This window comes from Ciconia boyciana, chromosome 15 (genome assembly GCF_034638445.1).
Source record: "Ciconia boyciana chromosome 15, ASM3463844v1, whole genome shotgun sequence".
Taxonomy (NCBI): Eukaryota; Metazoa; Chordata; class Aves; order Ciconiiformes; family Ciconiidae; genus Ciconia; species Ciconia boyciana.
In genome coordinates, this window is record NC_132948.1 from 12,009,297 (window position 1) to 12,033,946 (window position 24,650).

Consider the following 24,650-nt stretch of genomic DNA (forward strand, 5'->3'; position numbering starts at 1 on the left):
CTAGAAATATGCATGTGGATTTATTTGCAAATAGTTTCAAATCTTGGAAGGGTGACTTGGTGCAAATACATTTGTAGCATAACATGTTGTTGATGTTGTATCTTCTCCCCCCAACATTGCACAATGTAAAACTTTGTGACTAGATTGTGCCAAGAGCCTTAATTCACCGTTTCGTCAAAGGACAAGTCTCCATATTGCTGCCAGTCTCTTTTAGGGTAAACCTTCTGACAGTGAAAGGAAAGAGGCGTTCAGAGTAGGAAAAAAGATGAAGCCACTAAAATGCAAATTTTATTCACAGTTGGCATGTTTATAAATATATATTACATTCTTACAATCTACAGTACATTCTAAATATAGAGGGATTCAATCTAAGTGTTTGTGGGAGGGTGGGTGTGTATTAAACTGAGCAACCTAGATTCAATGACGGAAAGAGACTTAATAATAAAAGGAGGGCAAGGACTCACTCTGGAAATAAAGGAAAACTTGAAATATAAGCTGGATTTTAGTTAGTGCTTTGGCACTTTGCCACTGGTCACTGGAGACTGCTTTTGGACCTCACAAAAAATGTCATGGTTTTAGGGCTGGAGGGCACATCGGATTCAAAGGGTAATCACTGAAATCCTACCATGTGTACATCCTTATCAGAGGAAAACAAAAGATAATCATCACCTCTGGGAGAAACAAGTGTTATCTACCGAATTTAGCTGTTCAGGTTTCAACGTTGAGTGTGCAGCACTTCTCCATGACCGGCAAGTGCCCTCTAAATGTGCTGAGCAGGGGTCTAAAGAAGCATGAGCAGAAGGAACTGAACAACCTGACCCCTCCCAGGGAAGGGGGCGGACAAAGAGGCAGTTGCTGTTGGTGTCTGAGTTCAGCACAAGTTACACTTGCCCAAGAGAGAGTGGCCAGCTTTGGTAAATGACAGCATGTAAAGCAAGTACCAGCATGGTACCAGCAGCATCTGTGCTTGGCAAGAGCACACCGTGGAGAAGCGAGTGTGCATGGAAGGGAAGGAAGAAACCACACGCTTCCAAAGTTGACTGATGCTACTTAGTGCCCTCAGGATACCAGATGGGGAGCACTCCAGGGAAATGGCTGGGAATACAAATTTGAAACAGGACAATCAAATAAAGTGGGCTTTTAAAAATAGCTTGTTCTCTCAAACTTTCCAAAACAGACCTTCCTTTATATGAGTGATATTCTCAGTACAGATAATATCTTCTCCTATTTTACAAATTAAGAAATACTGAAAATTGGCTGGCAAAGTTTATTACCTTGGCATCTACTTAAAAAGAGAGTTTCAGTTTTAACTGTATATGTGTATCCATTCTCAGTGCTTGGGAGGCAAACATGCTGGTTTGTAAACAGCCCGGTTACTCCTTTTCCCCCTCCAGATTCTTTGGAAACTCATGACTTTTCAGCTCTGGGAGCTGCTTTGCTCACACTGTTGGTTTTTGTCAGCTTTAAATTAATGTTCTTGGATGGATATTCTCTGCATGTGGCTTGAATGACATGCTCTCTTCGTGGATCTATTTATTCTGAGACCAATTTTTTGCTTTTAACCAAAGCTTGCAATATTGAACAGTAGAGCTGTGCAATCTTTGTAATATCCAAACTGCACTGGAGTTTGTTATATTTATTGATTTCCTGGGAAAGCTCAGAGAATGAGACTGTATTATTTTGCTAAGTTTTTTTTCATGTTACCATGCATCAAAAAACCACACATATCTCTCACTTCCATCTCTGAGCACAGAGAAGACTTGAATTTTAAGAGCTGTCCAGGATCTCTGCTCTCCCAGCTGCTTTTGGGTGGCTTCTTGGGGCTGCATTGAGTTATTATCCACCAGCTGATTCTTGTTATCAATACAACATTTTGCCCCACTACCCAAAATTAAAGGCAGAAGGTGAGTGAAAAACAAATGAACGAACAAACCAAACAAAAAAGTCTTTTGTGTCTCATTACACATTTTCATGTAATCTCTCCATATAGTTTTTAAGTTCTTTGCACTCCCCCAGGTCCATATCCTGGCAGACCCATTTAATGTCATCCTCACTACTCATCAAGATTGAGTTGACAGTTGGACACCCATCATCAGAGGAGATGGTGGTGAAGGTGGTGAATTTAACCCGTTTCCTCTTAGAGGTAGGAGAAGTAGTTGGTTCACTTTTCTGTTCTTTCCCTTCAGTGAATGTGGACTCAGTAGACCTGAAAGATTGTCCATCAATATTTTTGGCGGCATTTGTGTTGAGGAGATATTTGCTCTCTTCATAGTCCACTCCTCTGTCAATGGCTGTGATATGTTCATCTTGTTGGGATGAGAAATTTATGTGATTCTCCAGAAGTTCTGTCCTGTTGCTCAGCCCAACCCAGTCATGAGAGTGGCTCATGCCTTCTTGCTCTTCAAAGGGAACTTGTTTGTTTCTGTACTTCAAAGCAAAAGTGACACAATTGATAAGGAAGACCAGAATTGCCAGGCAAAAGACTCCCAGAAGAGCATACATTCCTATCTCCAGATCACTGAGTCCCCGAGACGTCTGGACTAGGTCATTCTCTTCCAAGTCTCCGTTGTTTCTTGGCAGATCCACCTGTGCAGGGAAGCTCGTGAAGTCTATTGGGATGTTCTGAAGATGACTGTCATCATCCAGGAGGCTTTCTCTGTCTTCTTTTTTACTTAAAATAGACCTTTGAGTGGTGGTCCCTTTGCCTTGCTCGTGGCCCATTGAGGAGCTGTAATACTGGCCATCTAGCCCAGCTCTTTCCTGCAGAGTGGTTTTCTGACGCCGGTCACTGGCATGATTTTCTAGGTGGACACCAGCACCCCTGTGTTTACTGTCACTGATGTTAGGGTTGGCATCACTCTGCCCAAACTTGACTTTAATGCTACCACTTCCAACAGCTAGGATGCTCTTTCTTTTGGATTTCTGGCATGATTCACTGATCACCATCTCTACCTTCACCAGTGTCCCCTGGCCTTCTGTCTCAGCAGCAATCACAGGCCACTTGAATTTGGGGTCATGGTGAATGGAGACCACCTTCTCATCCAGAGATGTAGCTGACAAGGAGAAGTCTTTGGAGTCATAAATATCCAGGGGCATGACAGATCCGTCACTGAACTGGATCCAGCAGCTGATGGCTGCTTCCTATAATATATAAAACAAATATACGCACACTCAGAATAAACATCGAGGGAAATATATTCTGTCCTGGTCTATTCCCTCCTCCACAAGATTAATATACCATTTATAACCAGAAAAGAAATAAAAAGGGAGAACAATAAAATTAATATCTTGCCAAGATGCAAAGAGAAATACTAGTTTAAAATACTCATTGATAATAAGATTTGTTTCCCCAAAGGTGCTTAAAGGAACTGTATCCCCTGGGCTCTGCAGAATCTACTTCAGCACCATAATAAATTGCATGTCAGAAAGCATTACCAGTGACTGAGATCATTTACTGTTGTATATTTAAATGAAAAAAAAAATTACATTATTTCTAAACTGCTTAAAATACAAAGTCTCCTCTTGTTACACACAACACATGTTAAAAAATACCTAATATAGCAAGTAGGTCCATACATGGCTCCATACCTTCAGTCCTTGATTTTTGTCTCTCAAATTAAATAAGCGTTTTGTACAAGCAGAGGAAACCTATCAGTTGCTTCTTTAGGAAATAGCCAGGGTAATTTTCATGCTTGTTAGCAATTAAAAGCAAGACAATAATGAAGTTTAATCTCATGTCACAGCAATGCAGATTGTATACTTCAGAGTGCATGGAGGCTTACTGAATGTAAATGGGTCAGACCTGAGTACTAATTCTGTACTTGCACATGTGTAACATGTGTAACAGTGCAGCATTCCTGGGAACCGTGACTTTTGGTTCTAACCTGAAACATTTTAAAGTATTCTTAGATTTCAGGAAACATGTGCTCTCCCATTTCTGAAAATGAGGTCCTCTAAGGATTCTCAAATGACTATTGAAAATTGTCATGCTACCTGAACAAAATCTTGGCATTCACACATCAATCATTTACAGACAAAATTCAGATTGCTCTCGTGGAATCTAATTCCTGCTTCTGATGGCCTGACTTGCTCTGTTTTGGCTGGGATATTTGCACCTTATTAGACATGGAAGAATCCACACCAGAAAGGCTCCTGTCTTGATGAGTGGATTCTTTGGTGTCTAAAACGAGGTGAGCTCTTGTCTGGTAAGAGTTGGGATCACCCTGCTCTGAGAGAGAGCCTGACAGACAGACAAACACCCAACCAACAGATTAATAACCGTACTTGCGGAAAGCGTGATTACAGAAGTCTTGTTTCTTTAAATAAGCATTTTTTCAGACAGACAGTATTTACATTCTAACTCAACATATATAAAGAGAATAAGTATATATCATTATCTTTTAAATTGTTTCTAGCACATAGTCATTCACCTGTTCAGATCACAGAGAATAAGCCTCCAGTCTTTTGGGATTGTATCGTGCATAATCTACTGGCCTGATTCTGAAATCCTTACAGCCATAAAGCTCCCCGTGCTTCAATGGGAGATTTGCTTCTGTCTCTATTTCAGGACAGAGCCCTAAGACTTTGCTGACACTATCATAAATCCCGGCTTTGTGTTTATTAATCTTTGGATGTTTCTTGAAGGCCGCATAGAATTTATGTCATCAACTTTCATCCTCCCACTGTGTTGCTTAAACCTGCATAATCATTTAATAATTTTGCATTGCTTTGCTTATAGGGATTGTGCTCTGAAAATCATGTACTGAGCAACGGAAGGAATCAGATGCCTTTCAAAAAGGAGTCAGTCCTTGAAGAGTGGAAGGTGCACATCTTCCTCGCTGGTTTAATACCGATCTAATGTTGTTCTGACTGTACCCCTGCATCCAGAGAGGGACTCATCTAGACTCCATTTCTGGAAACTGAAATGTCAGTGCTGGGCAGCATACTGGGTCTAAATGCCATCAGCCCCAGCTTTTGGGCTGATTTCAAGGTAGTTTGTTTAACTCCCCGTGTCAGCAATGGATTAGCTCACTGGCCTTATTTCTAGCTGCCTGGCATTGATTTCTTAACTCCTGGAAGACTATGGGAGCCTGATTTTTATCACCCTGTAAAGACAGCAGTTCTGCATTATTTCTCATCCTGCATCCCAAGGCTAAGACCCTATGATGAACTAAAGTGTCTCAACAGTTGGCCAGATTTCAAACATGCATGTCATGATCATTTACCTTTAAAGCTCAGAACATGTTTAAGTGTTAAGAGCCCAGTGCATCCTTGATTTAAGTCCCAGACTGATGGATTTGGGTTGGAAAAAAAGTTTAAACTTCAAATGTAGACAGAAGCACAAGGACAAATATCAAGCAGGGACTGATGGGGACATGGCAAAGTCCAAAAGCCCTTGATAACTGTTGGTTCCCTAATATGGGGACTAAGAATAAAAGGGAAAAAAAAATTGGTTTATGAAATCATGAATCAGGAAATGAGTCAATGATGCTGATTCATATTCTAGTAATGAATCAGAACGAAAGGGATGTTCCCCAACTTCTTAAAATGCTCACAGAAAGTAACTAAAGGAAGAAGAGTTTGGCATAATGCAAACCACTTTCTCATTTAGAGATGGACTTAAAGGGTGGATTTGGATACCTGTGGCGAGAGGCTGAACTTCACAACCTAGTTGGCAATACGTCCTGTGATCTAGCAGGTGCTGGATGGGACAGAAAGGGGTGTGTGTGTTTGTATGTGTGTGTAAAGGGACTTCTGTTGCTTAATTAGGACACATCATTGAGTTGCATGTGTTATTTATGGGATGCGGCCATGACGGATGGGGTATGCCTGTTTGTTGACTGGGGTGGTTTAGACATAGTGCCACTTTAGTGAGATCTTTCTTTTTCTGTTAGGGCACCTGGTAGCCTTCAGAAAAAAGTGCCCATACAGAAAATGTTTTATTAGCATATTATTAGTAAAAACCTGCTTGATTCCATCAGCTTGTAATGTCAGGTATAGTCAATCAGAGCAGCATCCTTCCACAACACCCTACATGTGGGCAATAGTACCTGCTTTGGAGATTGGAGCAGCTCTTGTGCTACTGCTGTAGCAAAGATGGCCTTATTGCTTCCTGGACTGAGCTGCAGAGAAAGCGACAATCCCGTCACCAGCTGCACTCCCAGGTCAGTTATTGTCACCTTCTCATCCAGAACTGTCACTGTCTTCTCGGCCAAGATAGCATCTGAAAGGGGGGACAATATCTGAAAAGAAAAACCAAAGTTAGCAACAGCCATTTTGCATAGCACCGAGCAAAACAGCTGCACAGAGCTACTGTAGTACAGATAAGTGATATTTATGTTAATGGGCAGAATTACTCTTAGCAGACAGGCACTATTAAAATATGATTAAAAAATGGCTAGTCATATTTTATAACTCTTCTGCAATAACAGGGTGCTTATAACTTCTTTTACCAACGTAATTGTAATCAGCTATGCCATTTACCTCTGTGATATGCTAACCACATCTGTTTCAGATGTATTAACTATTTTTAAATGTAATATTTATGTGAAATGCAATTATTTTATTAATGATTGTGTTTTTAGGTAGCATATATATAATGCAATCAGTAGATTTATATAAAAATCCATCGAATAAATGGCATTTATTTCTATCCTATAGAAAGAAAGGCTAATGTATTGCTACAAGAACCACTCTTGGTACTGTACACAAAATTGACAGAGAAAACTTGTTTTGGCTAAAAAAATGCACATGGAGGTCAGTGCACTGAAACGTGACATCCAAAGATGCTTATTAGCAAGCAAGTTGAATTTAATGATCCATATAGGGTACAGAGCATTTTTGAAGCAGTTTATAAGAGGTATTCTTTAAATATAACTTGCTCTCAGCTTTTTTGCCTTGGATTTTTCTTTCCACAGTTTTATGTGCATTTGTTGGAGCATTGTAAGTCCCAGAGCTTTGGAAAGTCATTCAGAAAATCTTTACAGAAAGTCAAAAATCTCAAAGCCCATTTCTCCAGCCCTGACAACCTGTGTTACTGACAGGTATGGTTGTTTTCTTCTGGTTTGACAGTTTGGAATGATGAGCATGTTTGGAGAGCTAGATTTTTTTTCCTGTTCCAGTGCTTGTTAACATGCCTTCTACTTTGTAGTACCACTGGATTAATCTCTCTCTCTCTCTCTTCTTCTGGGACCCCATTTTCTAGGCCACTATTTCTCTGCACAGCAGGAAGAACTATATGTGAAAAGCTGCCAATGACACGATGCATAGGTTTAGGTGAGTTACTTCAGAGTGGGGACACTAAGGCACAGACACATATACAGAGGTATTTATAGGCCATATTCTTGGCCATACTGGCTGAAACGGATGAAGACCTAATCTGCACCCCTGGAGAGCATAGCTTAGTTGTCACTAATCACGCAGTCTTCTAACATCATTCTAGAAGTGCCAATTATTATTATTACTTTGTGCATATTCTGAAATATACCCTAACATTTATATTTTGTAACAGACTCCTTGAGCTTGCAAGGCGTGCAGGGATTTGATCCCACGGGACTTATATTCCAGTCTCAGTTCCTCAACCAGCATTGGTTAATTTGTACTTTACCCTTTGCTCTGTCAATGTAGGCTTTGAGAAGACTGAGCTGTTTCACCAGCTGCATGCCTTGTGATAGCCTATATACTGGCTCTGGGTTCAAAAAAAGCCTTACACAAAAATAATCAGAAACAGCCCCCAAATATACAGGTTGGACTAAATTTACTAAAACCGCAATCTACATTACTTCGGGGTACAAGATAAGAAGAGAAAACCATCTCTTCTATGTCTTCCAGTCCTTGCTGCAATTCTGCTCCTTTCAAAAAATTCATGGCTCCAGGTTCTGTTGCTAATGCAAGAAGCTGCTGTACACCTCATCAGTACCTCAGTTCCCAAGGTGGTGGGTTAACGGAGGAAAAGGAGTAAGTAATTAATTTTCCCTACCTGAATCGTCGTCATTCCAAGCTCCTGCCCAATCAAAACCTGTCCGTCCTGTAGCTTAGCGATTCTGGGCTCCTCCACCTGCATGAAGTCACTCACCAGGTCGGTAATGTCAATCTGCCAGTCAGAACCCAGTAAATAGCTCAGGTGCCCGCTGGAGTCTGAGGCTTCAGCTACAAACTGCGTGAGGACTCGCACCATCGCATGTTGGTACTGAAGGGCGCAGCCTCTTCCCTTACGTTCATCCTCTTCTTCATCATCACTGTCCCTGGCTGGTCTGGTAGCACACCAAGAATAGAAAATTAATTTAAACTGGTGCTGGGAGAAGCTTGCAACAGGAGAGCTATTGCTGACATAAGACTGCAGCCTAGTTGCTGGAACAAGGGGCCTTTGCCCCCTTCTGTTGCTCTGCTGAAGCTGCTTTCTTCAGTGCATTTCTGAAATCAGTTAGGTTCCCCCACTTTTATCCTGTTTCCCTTGTTCATAACGGAGACCTCCTATGAGGCCTTGTTCGTAACTGAGCCTATGTCTTCAAAATAGTTGCTAGAATCACCAGCTGCCCTGCTACCTTCGCTGACACATTGTCCTTTCCAAATATCTCTCATTATTGTCCATGTTAAGTCCTTACTTTCAGGACCTTCACACTTTTCTCTTTCTGGATCTTCCTGTAAACATCTTTGTGTTGCCATGGAAATCTCCCCTGCCTGCACCCACATACACATCCCTTTCTGTGTGGCATTCAGGTTGAAATCACATCTCCATCAAAATCCCCATCTCTTTGCTGTGATACTAACAGAAGCACGGTGATAAATGACGTCTTCATAGGTAGGTGGGAATAGCAAGTATCTACTTCATCAGTTTGTTCTTCTGCTTCTTAATAACACTGACAACAGATACAACAGTCCAGATCTGCCTACATCCATCCTCTGTCCTGTCATTCACATGCCACTGACCTGTGGGCACAGACAGTATCTTTAAAGCCCTAGTGTATTAGCATCCTGACTTTGGGACACTGATCAGTGCCACTAGACCCTACAGTGATACGAAACAAGTATTTACTAATTGTGACCGTTAACAATAAATAAATTAACTGGCAGGACCTGTGAACCAGCTGGAGACTGACCAGCCTTGCCAGAGCTGGTCCTTGTTGGTGTCTTCCTGCTGCCCCCATGACTGATCCTGCCTAACTTGACCAATTGGCTCTTTCCATCTCAGTCACTAGCCCTATAAAAGGAAATTGATTTCCAATGTAGGATCATGCAACCTGCAGTTTCCATTTCCCTCATAAGTCCAGTGCAGGAGCCTATTGAATAAATGTCTGGTGACCTTCAAATTTACACCGGAATTGCATTAAGGCCAAACGAGCATGTTCAGATCCACTGGCCCTGACAGGTCTTTGGCAAGTGCACAGCCCAGAATGAACATCCTCTAATGAAACCTACCTCTTATTAGAGATGATGGGGACTCTCCACCCCTTGATCTGATTTAGTTCTGTGTCAGAGACCTCTATCTGCAGCGGGAGACGAGGAACCCAGACTGTCATTTCTAAAGGGGCACTCAGATGCTGGTAAGTAAAATTAACTATGACATTCACTTTCCCTTTCATTTCCTTCCCATTGACAAAGACATAGTCACATCTGTCGGAAACCTGAAAAAAAGGAGAAAGAAAAAAAAAAAATTAACGAGCCTCTTCACAAATTATAAAGTACACCACATGCTGGGAAAGTGAGTGGGAGGAAGAGAAAGAATATAGGTTTAAACTAGCTCCAAGTTCGGAGGACAACTAGGAATAACAAGAAAGGGGCCTGGTGTGCCCTTAATAGCCTGTATAATTTGGTGTCATTTTAACAGGCAGGCTTTTTCTGCTATAAACATTTGCAGTATAATCTAAGATAAAAGAACAGCTTCTTTCTGTCCTTAATTCCCACTCCAACACTAGGATAGTCCTAGTATAATAGCACCGAAAGAGGATTCTTCTCCTCTCCCCAAAGCTCCGTCAGGCTCTACTATCCTCCTCCTCTACTTTGTGTGCAGCCCGAGGAATACCACATACGTGCGGGGAGGAACAGGTAACTGCCTCTATACAGAATTGAGTAGGGAACAAATTTCTCTAGCCAACCCCACACTGGGACAAAGGGTTCTTCAGAAGCCCGTGGGCTACAGGTTCCAGGTGCCAGGGCATGGGGTGGTCACATCAACCAACAACTAATCACAGGGAAGAGCTCACTGCTGCCCAGTGGTGTTCGTTGGGGCCAAACAGCTTCATCTCTGCTGCAAGCCTGACAAAGGTCTTACACAATGTTCTGCTCAAGCTAGTCTTGATGTCACTTTTTTTATTACCTGCAGCTCTGGACATCAATATTGCTGAGAGTTACTAAATCTCACTCAAGCGATTTAGCAGCTATTGCAAGGATCTAGGTGAGCTGACAGGACCCGTTCATTACAGCTAGTTAAAATATATGAGTAAATGTACACGTCAAATAATTTATTAACTACCACTTTACCATGGTGATGATCTGAAGGAATGATCTATTAAAACCCCGAACTCTTTTCACAATCCATTAGCAGCCAGACCCTCTATTCCATTCTGTGGACGCATTTAATATTTCTGACTCCAGAATGCATAGTCTCATCCTCATCTGAATTTAATGCCATTTTCTACTTTTCTGTTTAAATACTAAATGAATTTAAATCGTATTTAAATATCACCAGCTTTTGTAGGATAATTTGCATTCCTAATATTATTATCTTTAAACAACAACAACCCCCCTTACAGACAGATCCATAGCAAATCCATTTCCATCCTTGCTTGTCTGAGCCTAGGTAACATATCAAAAAAGGTTATCACGACTCTTGCAATGCCTCTCTTGCAAGCAATGTCTGTTGTAAGGTCAAAATCTTATAGTTGCCATTGGTTTCAGCAGGAAAATAAGGAGTTTATTTAGAGGCAGAATTATGGTTTTCGGGATATTCTCACGTCAGCATGTTTTACACTAGCTCTTAACGGCTCCTGTCAGGATCCAATCTCATCGTGCTGCACAGCAAGAAAACCTAGTTGCTGTCAAAAAAGCCTCAAAGCTTGGGAGTATGCAATGCAAGGGAAGGACCTCACAGGAGGCAGCTGAGTACAGACGAGCCCCAGCTCCGGCTGGGGCCTGTGTCACTAATGTAATACCCACTTCATCATAACGCTGATCCAAACTGGCCTGAGCTGAGGAAGATGAAACTCTGCAAAACTCCGGGAGAAGTTTCATGTGACCCTGCAGAAATGGCTATAGGGAAGGCATAAGCATATTTCCCTTCTGGGAGCAGCATGTCTGGGCAGCAGCGAGAGAGAAGACGTTATTCTTGCATCCTTGCAGAAGGCTCACTAAGCTAAGTGTAATATTTTCAGGACAAGAGCTATATCATACTTACAACCTGCAACATCTAATAGCCAGTCCGACAGGCGGGAAGTCAGAAGACCTTCAGGCAGTGCCTGGTAGATGTGCTCCATCTCCCACCCCATGGGGTACCCTTGCTTCTCTAAGTGGAATTTGTCTGTTCCTTGCTGGCGCTGCACTTATACCTGTTGCCTTTTGGTATCTTAAGTGCTGTTCTCAAACCAGACAGCTCTCCTATGTGCTAATAAGCTCTGTCTGCTGCTTTCTACCTTTCCTCTTTGCCCTAGGATGCCAGTGAGAAGAAAAACTGGGCAGACCTCAAAGTGCTGATTTCCACCCAAGAAGCAACAGATCAAAGGTGGCCCCAAGGAAAACATTCTGCCTGGGAGCTGATTGCCCTGAGGTCCTTCACTTGTCTTTTTGCTCTGCAGGCTGGACCACGCGTACAAGTGAACGGCTCGAAGACAAGGATTCTCTTTAGTAGGGCATGGGGCCAGGTAATAGCTTTCAGTGTGCCTTCCTCACCACCTCTGCTTCCACCTTCATATGAGCAACATCTCATATTAGTGAACCTTAGCTAATTAACACATTAGGCAATTAAATGTCTCCTTGGGTGACCAACCTAGGATTGAAACAATTTCCTAGTGATTTAAGGCAAGAGGTAAACTTCTGTGCCTTGCAGCACAGAAATGAGAGTTGAGGGATGTTTCCAAGCCACCGCAGTGTCCTCTACAGAGCAGAGTGCTGAGCCCCTGGAGCCCGGCTCCCCAGCAGACGTCCCCTGCCTCCCCCTGCATGTCCCCTGCTCTAGTAGGGGACCTGCCAAACATCCTTCCACCAGGGTAAGCTTTCCCTGCCTGAGCAGGCGCTTTTGAAGCACACCTGGATAGCACAGGTGGGATTTTGCTGCTGTTTTTATTGGTCTGTGTGTGTGTGAAGAGCAGTTCAGCACACAGAGGCTGGAACAAGGCTGAGACTCTCCCAGGCAATAGAGGTAACTGCTGAATTATGCTAGTAAGAGATGGGAATCAGACTCTCAGATTTTAAATTCACTAATGCTCAAGCAATAGCAAAAGAAAGAAAATTTGGCAGGCAAACAGACCTCAGTTCCAACTTTATCAGGGGTTATTGCAGAAAGGAGAGTTAAAATAAAAATCCATCCCTAAAAGCCTACTATAGGAATGATTAAATAAATACCATGACCTTGTGCTTTCAACATTATGATTTGTGAAACAAACCGATGGTCAGGAAAAGAATGACTAGGTTTGGGATACCTGCTTTCTCCTGTCTCCCTTTCTGTAAGTGAAGACAGCAAACAACTATGAGCTCATTCAGTTCCCAGCCAGCCCTTCACCGTTTGAATGAATAAGCATCACTGTTCTGCTGCAGCTTGCACGCAGTCCTAACGGAGCAACATCAAAACATGGTGCAAAGTACACTACATTTTCATAAATCAGGCCAGGACATTCAGAAACAGGTCATCAATAGAAAGGCAGATTAGCCATGCCCCTGTTACTGCAGACACATCCAAACCATTCATCTTCCAGCACAAGCGAAAGACTAAAAAGATGTAGAGAAAGAAGAAAAATCGAGCTTCTCTGTCTCTTTTGAGACGGCATTTTCTAAACGATTTGTTGGAAATAAGTGAATATTTTGTGAAATGAGTTTGATGGGACTCAGCTGAGCCTCTGCAGGACAAATACGCACATGAGCAAAGACCCCTCGAATGCAGCTCAGCAGCTGGCAGCCTCCGGGCCATCCCCGCGGCTGACACAGGCCAAGGGAACGACCGGGTCCCCCCTTGCACGGCTTCTCCACATTAATGTTGGCTTCCACAGGGAAGCTTCCGCTGCCGCTGCCTGTTCTGAACCTGCGTGTCTCCTTTTCAATCTGTAATGGATTTCAATTCCTCAGTCTGTCAAGCAGCTCCTTTTCTTTAGTGTTAATTCATATAAACGGCCTTTAACTACCGAGCCTCCTTCCTGTACTACAGCTCGTGCTACAGCTCGCCACACACAACAGAAACGGCTGTGGCTCAAGTTTATTAAACGCATGAATGGAGCGACCGCACATAGCCTCGGATATGCATGCGTGAGCGTGCGAACGAAAGAGAGGGTCTGTACTAAATCAACAAACAGCTTCCCGACAGGTAGTTACTAAGGGAATTATGAGGTTGCAAAAGCTTTGTCCCCAAAGAGACAGATTTCAGAAAACTATTAAACCCGTTATAAAACGCAATAGGAACTACAAAGGGATGGGAGCAAGGTGGGCGATTTGCGGGGAAAACCAATTTGTTTTCTTTCCAAAATCCGAGGACTCCCACCCATATTTCCTTTTCCTTTCCTCCTGCCTTTGGGTTTTGCTATCTCAGGGATGGTGACACCAGTTTTCAGTAAAGGTGACAAGGGCTCAAGAGAGAAAAAGTAGATTTTCTTTTACTGCTAATGTACTGCCGGAATACATCTCTCTCTGTTGTGGCCACTGTAATTCAAGGACATTATAATGCCATTAAACCCTTCTGGTGCTGTGCTCCCTTGCTAAAGCCTTTCTGGGCTTTGTGTCACAGGAGCTTTTCACACCGCCACGCCGAGCTGCCTTCCGTTAATTAAGGGAGGCTGTACTTAGTGCTCACAAGATGCTCCAGAAATTCTCTCAGTACAGGGGACTTTTATCTCTTGAGGGAACTGGGGTTTGAATGGCTTTTTTGGGCATGAACTTGGTAGGTTATAGGAGTGCTTTGGGTTTTGTTTGGCACCTCTTTTTCTTACATCAGTGGACAACTAAGACAGCTTCCCCTGAGTCACACACACGTATCTGATCTCCGTGCGCCAGGGCAGCAGAGGTCAGAGGTCCCTTACTGCCAGCCCAGCGCAGCATTAGGAATTATATTTCTAAGCGCGCCACGTACATACCAAACACGTGGCTTCTGGCAAGCGGGATGTCGAGTTCAATCATCAGCGCTACAAAATGTGCAGAGTGGAATATTTCAAATGTGCTCAGCATTGCATTTAATTCAAACCCCTGGTCCTTTTGTCAGAAATGGGAATAGAGTTAAGTCACTGCTGCTCCCTACCACAGACTCCTCGCTGTAAATATGCATTCCTCAGTCCCATGTGCAGCTCTGTACACTGGGTACCCCAAAACTCTGCCCAAAATTCCGCTGGCAGCCTTGCAACTGTGAAAGTGATGCTGCTGTGTCACTTTAACACAGGACTGTTTCCTTGGCAAACAAATATTGACCAGAAAAGGAGAGGGATATTGCTCGTCCAAGGCGCTTCTTTTTTATGTTTACTTAAAAAGCCTGTTTGTGTTATTTGAAAAGAAGTCAGCACTCTCCTTCAAAACACCCCATATTCTCTGTGCTCTTCAGGTGTGATCACAAGCAAGGGAAATCAGTTTTTATTAATTTCTCTTATTTTATTTCACAGTTTGCAAGACTCTCTGTGGAAGAAAACACTAAGCCCTTTGAAACGTTGTAGTAGCAGGACTTCAAAAAACATGGAAAGAAGCAATAAGGCCCCTCACAAATCACACGTGATCCCTATCACAGTGAACCCCTGCATCCAGTTCTCCAGTGAAAATTGTTCCCATCCCTTTCCTAAAAGGATTTTACTGTTTTTCCCTTTAGTCTTTTATACAAATTTGTGTGGCTGACTATTCCTTTGGTCCCATAAACTCCGTGCTGATTTTGCGCTGAATAGAATCCAAAGATCTAATGGGAGGGAGGGAAAGAGGAATGTACATCACGACTCCCAGAAGAGGTTCCCAGCATTTCACTGTTAGCTCTCCAAAGTAGCCGTAACAGTCTTTCCCCACCTCATTATCATTATTAAATTCCCACGGGATAATGGTAAAACCCTCACAGGAAACTGCTTTTCTGCTACAGTAATGCTGTTGGAACTCTTACAAAGTCACAGCTAATAAGTCTTTGAAAATAAGATGTACCTAGAGCAGTTCTGGTTTAGACATTTCAAGGGTGGCCAATTAGGAAAGTCTGTCTCTGATATTTCCACATAAATTCTGTATTTCGGAAACACTCTGGGACATTGTCCCCCATCCATGCTTCTGTAAGTGATCCTTCCCCCATACAAGCACTCTCTGTTTATAATATACACTTCAAACACAGCCCTGCCACCCTGGCAAGCTCATGGGATCTCTTCTGATTTAGCACTGCACACATTTTCCTTGGTATGCCAGCACAAATGGCGATGTTTAGTAATGTAAGTTATGTTAATGAGTCCTGCCTAAATCATTGCTGTCAGAAGAAGAATGGGGGAGTCTCTTATAACCATTAAAAATGAATGAGAAGGGAAATAAATAAGCAAAAGCAGCTCATTTGAGCTATAAAAGACTCCAGAACACAAGCTGTGTACCAAGGCACAAAAGGATGAGGCCGTTATTAGCTCTATAATTCACTTATAAATGACTCGGGGGAGGCGGAGTCACCTTTAATCACCCGCGCTTAACCCGCGGTGTTGGAGTGAGATTCGTTACTGTGATAACCGAATCCAGCCTGAAATTATGCAAGGCAGAGATAAATAACTATAATGAAGCAGCAGCACAGGGGGTAGATCAGCCCTAAGCCCACTATATGTCTAGAGTAGGGACCTGTCCTAGTCTGGGATTCTGTGAGGACCCTGAGGGTAAGAAATGACTGTCCTCAGATCTGATGGCAGCAGCAGATCTGTTAACCACCCTGGATGCTGCCGGAATTAGGAACAACCGCTGAACAGCTGCTCTTGAGGAATAATTAAAGCACCTCCTGTGTTGCAGAGAAGATTTTTTTTTTTTTTCCCCCCAGAAAGAAACAGTAATGGCAAATGGGTATCACAGCAAGTTTAGGGATGCTCTTCCTGTTCCTCAGGTACTCAGTGACTCGCACGTTCAGCAGGGTTAACGTCCCAAGCCAGGCTGCTCTACAACTGCCGAAAGAAGAATGACTTGGCTTGAACCCTAGCGACTGGATTCCGGACAGATTTTAGATCTAGCATCACCTTGACGGCTTTCCCCGTTTGTGGGATTTACACTGCATAAAGTCTTCTTAATTTTAATATTTTGAATTTTGACTGTGCGTATGGAAATATCTGCCAAGATCTGAAAATACCCTTTCAAAGTTGGTAAATGACGAGCTGTGTTCACAAGGCTTCATAGCTCGTCATTCCTTTATATCTGGTTCTCCGCTCTGTGCGGTAAGGTTGTGTCTTTTTTTAGAGGAGGTGTCAAGTGACACATCTAAACTCTGCAGATTCAGAAAAAGCAGAGGGTGCTCTGAACTTTGAAGGTTCACACCCTCAAAGTGTCCACACCTTTCTGCAGTGGTTTTCCTATTGCACCATAACACCAAAAACTACTGCAATCCTCAACTATATCTGCTTTGTTACCCAGAGACAAACATCTTCCCTAGTTTCTAAGGGTATTAAGAACTTGTTTCCTGCCAGGCATCTCCATAGTGTCGTGATGGAAGCACACCTAGCACTGCTCCAGAGGAAGTTCAGCAATAAATAGATATTAGTAGAGACCTGTGCAAATGAAAAATGTCTTTTACTGCACTAATCCACCGGAAGCACATTATAGAGCATATTGATTAAGAGAACTCTGATACCAATTCATTTCTAAGAAATTTTTTAGTTTGTTCTATAGCTTTGTGACAAACATCAATATATTATCCTCAGCAAACTATACCTGAGTGAAATATGCAATGGCACATTTTAAAAGGACTTACAATTCTGGGCAAACATCCAATTCTAGCTGCAAGTTTAATACTTCCTTTGTGAACGTTATGGATCTGACACAATGTTTGCAGTGTGTTGGTGTAACTAACTGAAAAATTCCTTCATTAAAAGTCTCTCCTCAGGAATCACCTTTTGGTTTTTTAAATCAATATTTGACGTATAAGATTTCAGTGGATTTTTCCCATCAACATTGCTGTTGCACCCATTGCCACTACTAAGAACAATCAAACTTATCTCTGTTGCGGTGGATTTGCACCAAACCTATACCGTTCTCAAGGGCAGAGCGAGAGAAGAACAGGTGACATGCAGGCATTTGTGGACACATCTCAAAGGCCCCGTACGCACCGTTCTCACCCATGATTCAGTACCTGCCTCAGGGCTACCTGCAGGCTGTAAAGAGCATCTTCCTTGTCCTCACTAGGGCTACCTGCAGGCTGTAAAGAGCATCTTCCTTGTCCTCACTAGGGCTACCTGCAGGCTGTAAAGAGCATCTTCCTTGTCCTCACTAGGGCTACCTGCAGGCTGTAAAGAGCATCTTCCTTGTCCTCACTAGGGCTACCTGCAGGCTGTAAAGAGCATCTTCCTTGTCCTCACTAGGGCTACCTGCAGGCTGTAAAGAGCATCTTCCTTGTCCTCACTCAGCCACTGTGCTCAGGACAGCCAGGAGCCACCTGAGGGTGATGTGCTCCCGGTGCTGAGCAGCCCCTTTCCCTTCCCGCGGGACTGGCAGCAGAGCTGCCTGGAGGATGGATGCTTCATTTCAGGAGGGCTTTCAAGACACCTACATTTGGTTTCATTTTTGGGTCATGAAATTCAGTTTCATTTCAATTTCAAATGATTAAAATTATGTAAAAATACTGTAACATCAAGGAAAAAGTTATTTTAAAATGAAAAATCAAAACATTTCATTTTGGAAATGTCAAAACAAGATGTTTCTTTGACACAACGGGAACCTGCTAGCATCCTTTTCTTCCTTTTTCTGTCAGAGATGAAATTCCAGGGAAATTAGCATAATTTCATGAAACTGTTTTACAGAACTACAAATTCTGACAGAATATATTCTGCCAAATTTTCCCCAATAAGCCGTAATCAACTGGGGCCACAAATCAAAACAAAACCATCACAATGAAACTCTGCTCAATTAAAATCCAATCACATGAAATCTGGAGTACCTTTAGCGCAATTAATAGTGCTATTCTCGTTTGCAGAAATGAACGTAAAGGCACAGAACAACCTTTCCGAAAGTCTGGGATTAACTCCCAACTCCATCACACACTTATGAGATGAGTGTGTGTAATTTATTGAGATCCATACTCTCAAGGATATTGAAGCGTTAACTCCCACTGAACTCAAGGGGAGCTTGGTCGTTAAATCTCTTTAAGAATCTGGGCTTTAATCTCTCTTTGATGTATTTGTAAAATGAAGATACTATCCCCTTGTTTTACAGGGATTTTGCAAAGCTTAATCTACAAGAAACAAGAAAGAGCTCAGGTGCTAGGGTTACGCAAATACATCTTTTTGTTGCTTAAAATTTATCTGTAGCTGGAGGACAGTCCTTCACTTTTGCCACCCGCACCAGCAGTCGATCACAGCCCCACCGAGGGCACGATACAGTTCTGTGGGACGTGGCATAGGGTGAAACTGCGTCCCTGGCAAAGAGGCAATGCGAAGAGAAATCAAATGGCTTCATTCACTCCTGCTGTTCTCCACTCCTTTTGCTGCTATGGCCATCCCTCATTTGCTGTTGGCTAGGCTGCAATTCCTGCTTTCCAGCTGGAAAAGGAAGGTGGCGACTTCCTGCCCACCTGCTGCTCTTGATATTCAGCAAGCAGCGATCCTGCCAGCACAGGATAAGCAAAAGAATGAGATGGCTTCGGTGTCTGCTCCTCTAAATCAGCAGGACACGGGAATGTCAGCACTGTCACGTAGGAGAGCTTTAGAGAGGCAAGTACTGTCTGACGACTAGCCAGAGAGCTGCTGGACTCAACCCACCAGCTTGTGCTTTCGATTTTAGAAGCCACAATTGTTTGTCATGAATGTGACGACACTTTCTTGCCTATGTTAATTAAGTTACATCTTCCTATTTCTCTCTTGATCTGAAAACCACATGCACTCTGTATCACTCACAGCAGTCATCCAAGTAAAGTGGGAGAAGAACGCTAAACGCATCCAGTACCCCAAGCTTTTTATTACTAAACTGAGAATGGCATTTCTCCCCTCCTTCCAGTAAAGTTTAAAGAGGCGCAATGGCAATAGAACTTTGCTTCACACTCATGAAAAGAAAGGAGACACACAGGCTACTTGTTTGTCTCCGGGTAATAAATACCTGCCTTCCACGTGAAGCAGAGCCAATGAAGAATGTGACAAATTGGATGGAGTAAATGCTGAAACAAAACTGTGCTGTGCAGGGGACAGTCAGTCTTCTAGATTTGTCAGATCCAGTCAGTGAAGCAATGCTGGGGAGAGGAAGGTAATGGAGATGCACGCAGCCTGAAATAGCCTGTTCTAAGGGCTGCTCATACTGTATGTGAGACCCCCCTCTTTGGGAGCAGCCGAGAGGAAAATGGGCAGAACTACACGCAGTACAGATCTGACTGAATATATAGGAAGGAAAAGTATTTCAAATAACTCCTATATTCTCCCAGGGCAGCTGAAGGACCTTAGGAGATGCTGAATCACCCCAAATGCAAGAAGGGCAGGTGAAGGAACACTGGCAGGGCCGGTGCGGAGCCGTCCCACCGCTGCCTGGCTCTCCCAGCACGCTGGGGCTGGAGCGCTCCCGACAGCACACCGACACATTGATTTCAGACTCAGACTGTGAAACTAAACAACCAGCGGCATTAACCTCCAGTCAGTAACTTTGATTTTGTCTATAATTATCACGACAGTAAAACTAGGTGTGCAAAGCATCTAATTGTCATATCCAGGATACTTCATACTTCCCTTGTCTATAAGAAACTAAAATCTCTGCCAACTCCTTTCTGTTCCACAGGTGATCCAGCATGCAATTCAGCTGATGGTATCAAATTTTTTTCACCGTATTTCCTTCATTCACAAATGGCCAAAAATCTCAATATTGGCTACCATAATATTTACTGATTTTACACTGCTTTGTACTATATTAAGCGACAAATCTATATTCGGATGAATTCACCAGGTATGTGCTTTATGCCCTCATATGCTGACCACAGAATGTATGCATTGTCATTCTCAGTTGCCCGCTAGAACAACAAACATATAGCTGGAAGATCAATGCTGAAATAAATGTTTTACTCGAATGTTGGTTGTTCTGTACAAAAGCAAAATGACCTTTTAAGAAAAAATTTCCCTGCATAAAAAAGAGGTTTCTCATCTGTGCTACCCACGGAGAGTGCAGCCTCCCAGAATGTCCCTTCTTACTGCAGCAAGCTGTGGGCTTGTCCTCCCAGAGAGATCAAGGCTCATCCTTGTCTCATAAGCTGGAGATGTGCTGGTAGCACATCGGGACTATAACACCGACTGGTTACTAAGTCTTTCCTAATTGGGGAAACTTCTCTTTCATGCATGCTCAAGTCCTTGGTTACTCCCAAATGAACACCTCTCTGAACTCTCCCTCCCTGTTTGGGGTCAGTAAACCAGGCATCCACCCCTGAGGATCCCACATCTTGGTTTGCTGCGGCCTTGCAACAGGTTACTCCTCAGTGAGGCATGGTTTCTGCAACGTGGAGATCATTCCCCTTCGGTAACCACCAAATCCAAACGCTTCTTCCTCCTAAAAATGTTTCATTAACATATTGTAGCAGCACTTCATAGTCACAGAGGAGGTGAGACCCCCAATACCCAGCTAGTGATGTTCCCTTCATAAAGCTCTTATGACATCTGACCAAGGCAGAAGAACAGACTTTTATTTACTGTTTGAGACAAAGAGCTGAATCACACAGAGATCAAATCACATGCCTAAGGCTTCACAGAACATTTGTGACCCAGCCAAGAAATGAATCGCAAAATTGCAAGGCTCTCCTACCACAGTGCCCTGTTACTCAAAACTGGGGCAGACGCTGGTCTGGCACCCAGGAGCTGCCTTGACCCCCCTACCTGTGGGAGCACCCCACTCCTGCTAGTGGCACACACGCTGCTGCCACCCTCATGGCTTCTTGTGGCTTCGCTACCCGTGGTACCTTTTTTTCTTTTTGGGTGATACCCATGCAGTATAGTCGCATAGGCAGATGTAGGGAATGGACTCTCTGAATCTCTGCAGTATTTGTATAGTACAGTATTTCCATTAGCTGTGTTTTCTTTTTTGGCACTGCCATCACATATATTACAATTATGTTAACAAGCCTGTCTTTCTAAAGAACTCCTATTTTTCTCTTCATTACCCTGCGACACACTTCCAGTCATTTCTCATCTATCCTTACCAGCTCATTTTTTACATATTGTACAAGTGCAAAGGAGAGCTCTACTTCTCGAGCACATTCAAGTAACTATTACATATATGCTGCTTTTGAGGGTGTAGGTGGGATGGAAGTAAAGCATGCATGATGTGCTGAGTAGCGTGCATTGCAGCTCCTCCGCACGCCCTGCTGCACAGACAGTGTAAGATCCCACGGCTAGGCAAGCTATGTGATTTAGCTCCCCTGTTTCAGATTGAGCTCCTAACTCAGGAGGTCCCTAGCTCAATTCTCAAAGTGTCAGCCAAGATGACAGTTGTTACAAATAGATCTTTTAAACAACCCCTGAACAGAAATCCCTACCTCTCCAGCTGACTAGTTTCTGCCCTGAAAGGTGAGCACTGAAGGCCACTGAAGTCACTGTCCACCAACAAAAAATTCATATCATAGTCCGAGATTTATATCTGTTACTCAGAACTGAGAACACAGTATGATTCAACACTGCCTCCAATAAAATTTTTATCTGTTAGAAAAAATAAGATCGTCTTTTAAAGGGTTTTTATAATTTTATGGAAAATGACTGAAAAACTAAAAAATGAATAAAATACAAAAATTCTTTTGCATCAACTGATGCAAAAGAAATTACTGCCCTTGTTGTGGCTTTAAGCATGACTGCTATAAAACTTGCTGTTAGTTTGGTCCAGTAAAGAGAGAGAAATAGAGAAGCCAGCCTAAAATACATTTTCTTTAAGGCTATAAGAGAAATGTAAATCCTTATAGACCATTTTGGACTTCTCAACTAGTTAGAAAAAGGCACTGGGCTGATATATGCTCTGCCTCCTTGGAATCACTCATCTTTCATCTCCATCACTGCGTTGCAGACTGGAAGCATTGCTATTTTTTTGACAACATTCTCATTTTTCCAGCTTCCAAGAAATCTCTAGACAGGGATTGTCAGTTCTAATTATGCCGCTCGTGCTGCAGCGACAGGTGGTTACTGAAGACTCAGAAATGACACTTTGACTTTTGCAAATGGATTATAATGTTTGGCCCATGTTCTTGACAAAAACAGCCTTAAAGGAGGGAAGACAGGAGAGTGGTGAAGGCAGTGACATGGAACTGGGAAGACCTAGTTATGTTGCCTCCTCTGCCAAGCCTTCCCAAATGCATGTGTGCAAGGTGCACCTGGGCTGACTATGGACATGCCAATCCTCAAGCTGGGTGAGCTACGGAGATTTACAACATATCTAACCAGCTGAGCACTGAAAGCAATAGAGTTATGTTTGCGTGGTGCTGCGCCCATATAAATTAGCTCCATACCTTCCTCCATAGAGGGAGACTCACTAGCCTGGGTAGAGACTCACTGGGTAGAGACTGGGTAGACTCACTAGCTTGGGCATCTCTGTGCCATAGGCCATGGCATGCCACAGACATCCCAGGCATGCCATGTCTCTAGCGCTCCAGCAACAAATTGCATTGGATGTGCAGGGATCCTGTTTTTGGTAGAGCCACTTTCCATCCATTAAGTGGAAACAATAGCACTTTCTACTTCATAGGACAACCTTAATGTTTGGAGCATTAAGGATGCAATATTTCTGCCCAAGGATTTCATCCAAACCTCAGACTTTTCTTTGACTTTGGTAAGCTTTGATCCTACCCTAAAAGGCCAGCACTTCTGCCCTCAAACAAGAAGTGTCCTGCTCTTCTAATTTCTTTCCAAAGAGTAATGGGTTATACATAAATTTTAATTAGGGACACCACTGAGAACCGATCTGACCTAAGCCAAGTATGAGATCAGACCTCCACAGACTTAAAGGAGGTGAGAGCCACACAGGAGAAGTGAATTAAAAGACCCTGCAGTGAGAAGAGAACGCCAAGATGAAAGGAGAGGAGTCTGAACACTTCAGTGCTCTCAGACTTCAGTGTCCCACAAGCACAGATCTGCAGGCAACTCCTTGAGTTAAGCCATGTCTCAGCTGGTACTTAATAGAACAATGACCAAATGCTGCTGAAATTACTTGTGTAACTTAGACACCATCCTGAGCAAGGGCACTGCATTTCAGTCACTCCAACACAGGGAAAAGGAGATGAAATATGTTTAGCAATGGCAGGCTTTAGAAGTTAGAGCTACAAGGACAAAGTGATTTCCATCTTGGTAATAGGATGACTTCAAAGAATCTTAAAGATTCAGTCCTCTTTCTGATACTGAGTTTGCACAGGCAAAATCTAGTTCTATTCCTCTGGTGAGTATTCAGATACCCAACATTACCACTTAGAAGAAAAAGGAAAAATCTGTTGCAATATACATACACTCATGCATGCATGTCAGGCTCTGGAAAGTTGGCCAACACCTTGCAGTGACTGGAGATAAATAATGCAACAGCAAAGCACGAAAAATTTCTCAAAGAGACCTATACCTTTTTAAGCCAAAAATCACTTGCAGAGAAGTATATATAAGCAGGATTGTGCTCCAACAGCAGAGCAGCAGCCATAATACACAAGTGCCAGATGAAAGCTGGCATCAGCCAACATGGACAGGCTGAAATGCCAGAGAATGTTTTCCAAAAAACACTGGCTGTAAAAGTAAGTGCAAAGTTTGTATTGGAACGAGAGAGAGCATCCTTCCCCACTGGAGCTGTGGGCTAGGCTGCTGAGCAATGAGGGGATTTCTGTCCTCACTTGACCCACGAACACAACCTTCTCTTTCTCTGGTTGCCTGTTTCTGGACAACCGAAGATAGATGAGTGTCCACACTGGACTGCAAAATGGCACATGGCTGTGAGCTTGTCACCCCTCACATTGGTAAGTCGTGACACACAGAGGTCAAACTGTGACCATGTTTGCATGAGTTGCAGCAGATTGGCATGACTGGGGGGCTCGCTGCCCGATACACTCGTTTTTAACAAATTCCTCTCTGCAGCTTGCTTGTTATCAACCAAGCTCCAGGCAGGGCTGTCTGTCCTTTCCCCCTCTGCTAGGTACCTGCTCTTTTTGCACTCATTTACAGAAGATGTCAAGCTCTCAATGCCTATTGGTTTCCTTTTAATGGGGAAACAGCAATGAATCAAGGTGCGTGTGCACATGCGTGCATGCACGTGTACACAAGGACAAAGCTGGGAACAGGACATGAGTGATCCTGGCATTCCTATGTATTCCACAGGCTGGGTAGCAGCGCTGTTTCTGTCAGGCT

The 24,650-nt window shown here is 43.1% G+C and overlaps 1 protein-coding gene across 1 annotated transcript in view; it reads right to left on the reverse strand.

Annotated features, from left to right (window-relative positions):
• Nucleotides 1-1,660: 1,660 nt before the first annotated feature.
• The window catches only part of TMEM132D (transmembrane protein 132D), a 274,438-nt gene continuing 251,448 nt past the window's right edge, over nucleotides 1,661-24,650 (reverse strand). The window contains exons 6-9 of the mRNA XM_072880098.1: nucleotides 9,418-9,623; nucleotides 7,979-8,252; nucleotides 6,051-6,242; nucleotides 1,661-3,141 (exon numbers count right to left, since the gene is read on the reverse strand). Coding sequence (XP_072736199.1) covers nucleotides 1,960-3,141; nucleotides 6,051-6,242; nucleotides 7,979-8,252; nucleotides 9,418-9,623 — 1,854 coding nt within the window. The 3' untranslated portion in view covers nucleotides 1,661-1,959. The remainder of the gene's footprint in view (nucleotides 3,142-6,050; nucleotides 6,243-7,978; nucleotides 8,253-9,417; nucleotides 9,624-24,650) is intronic.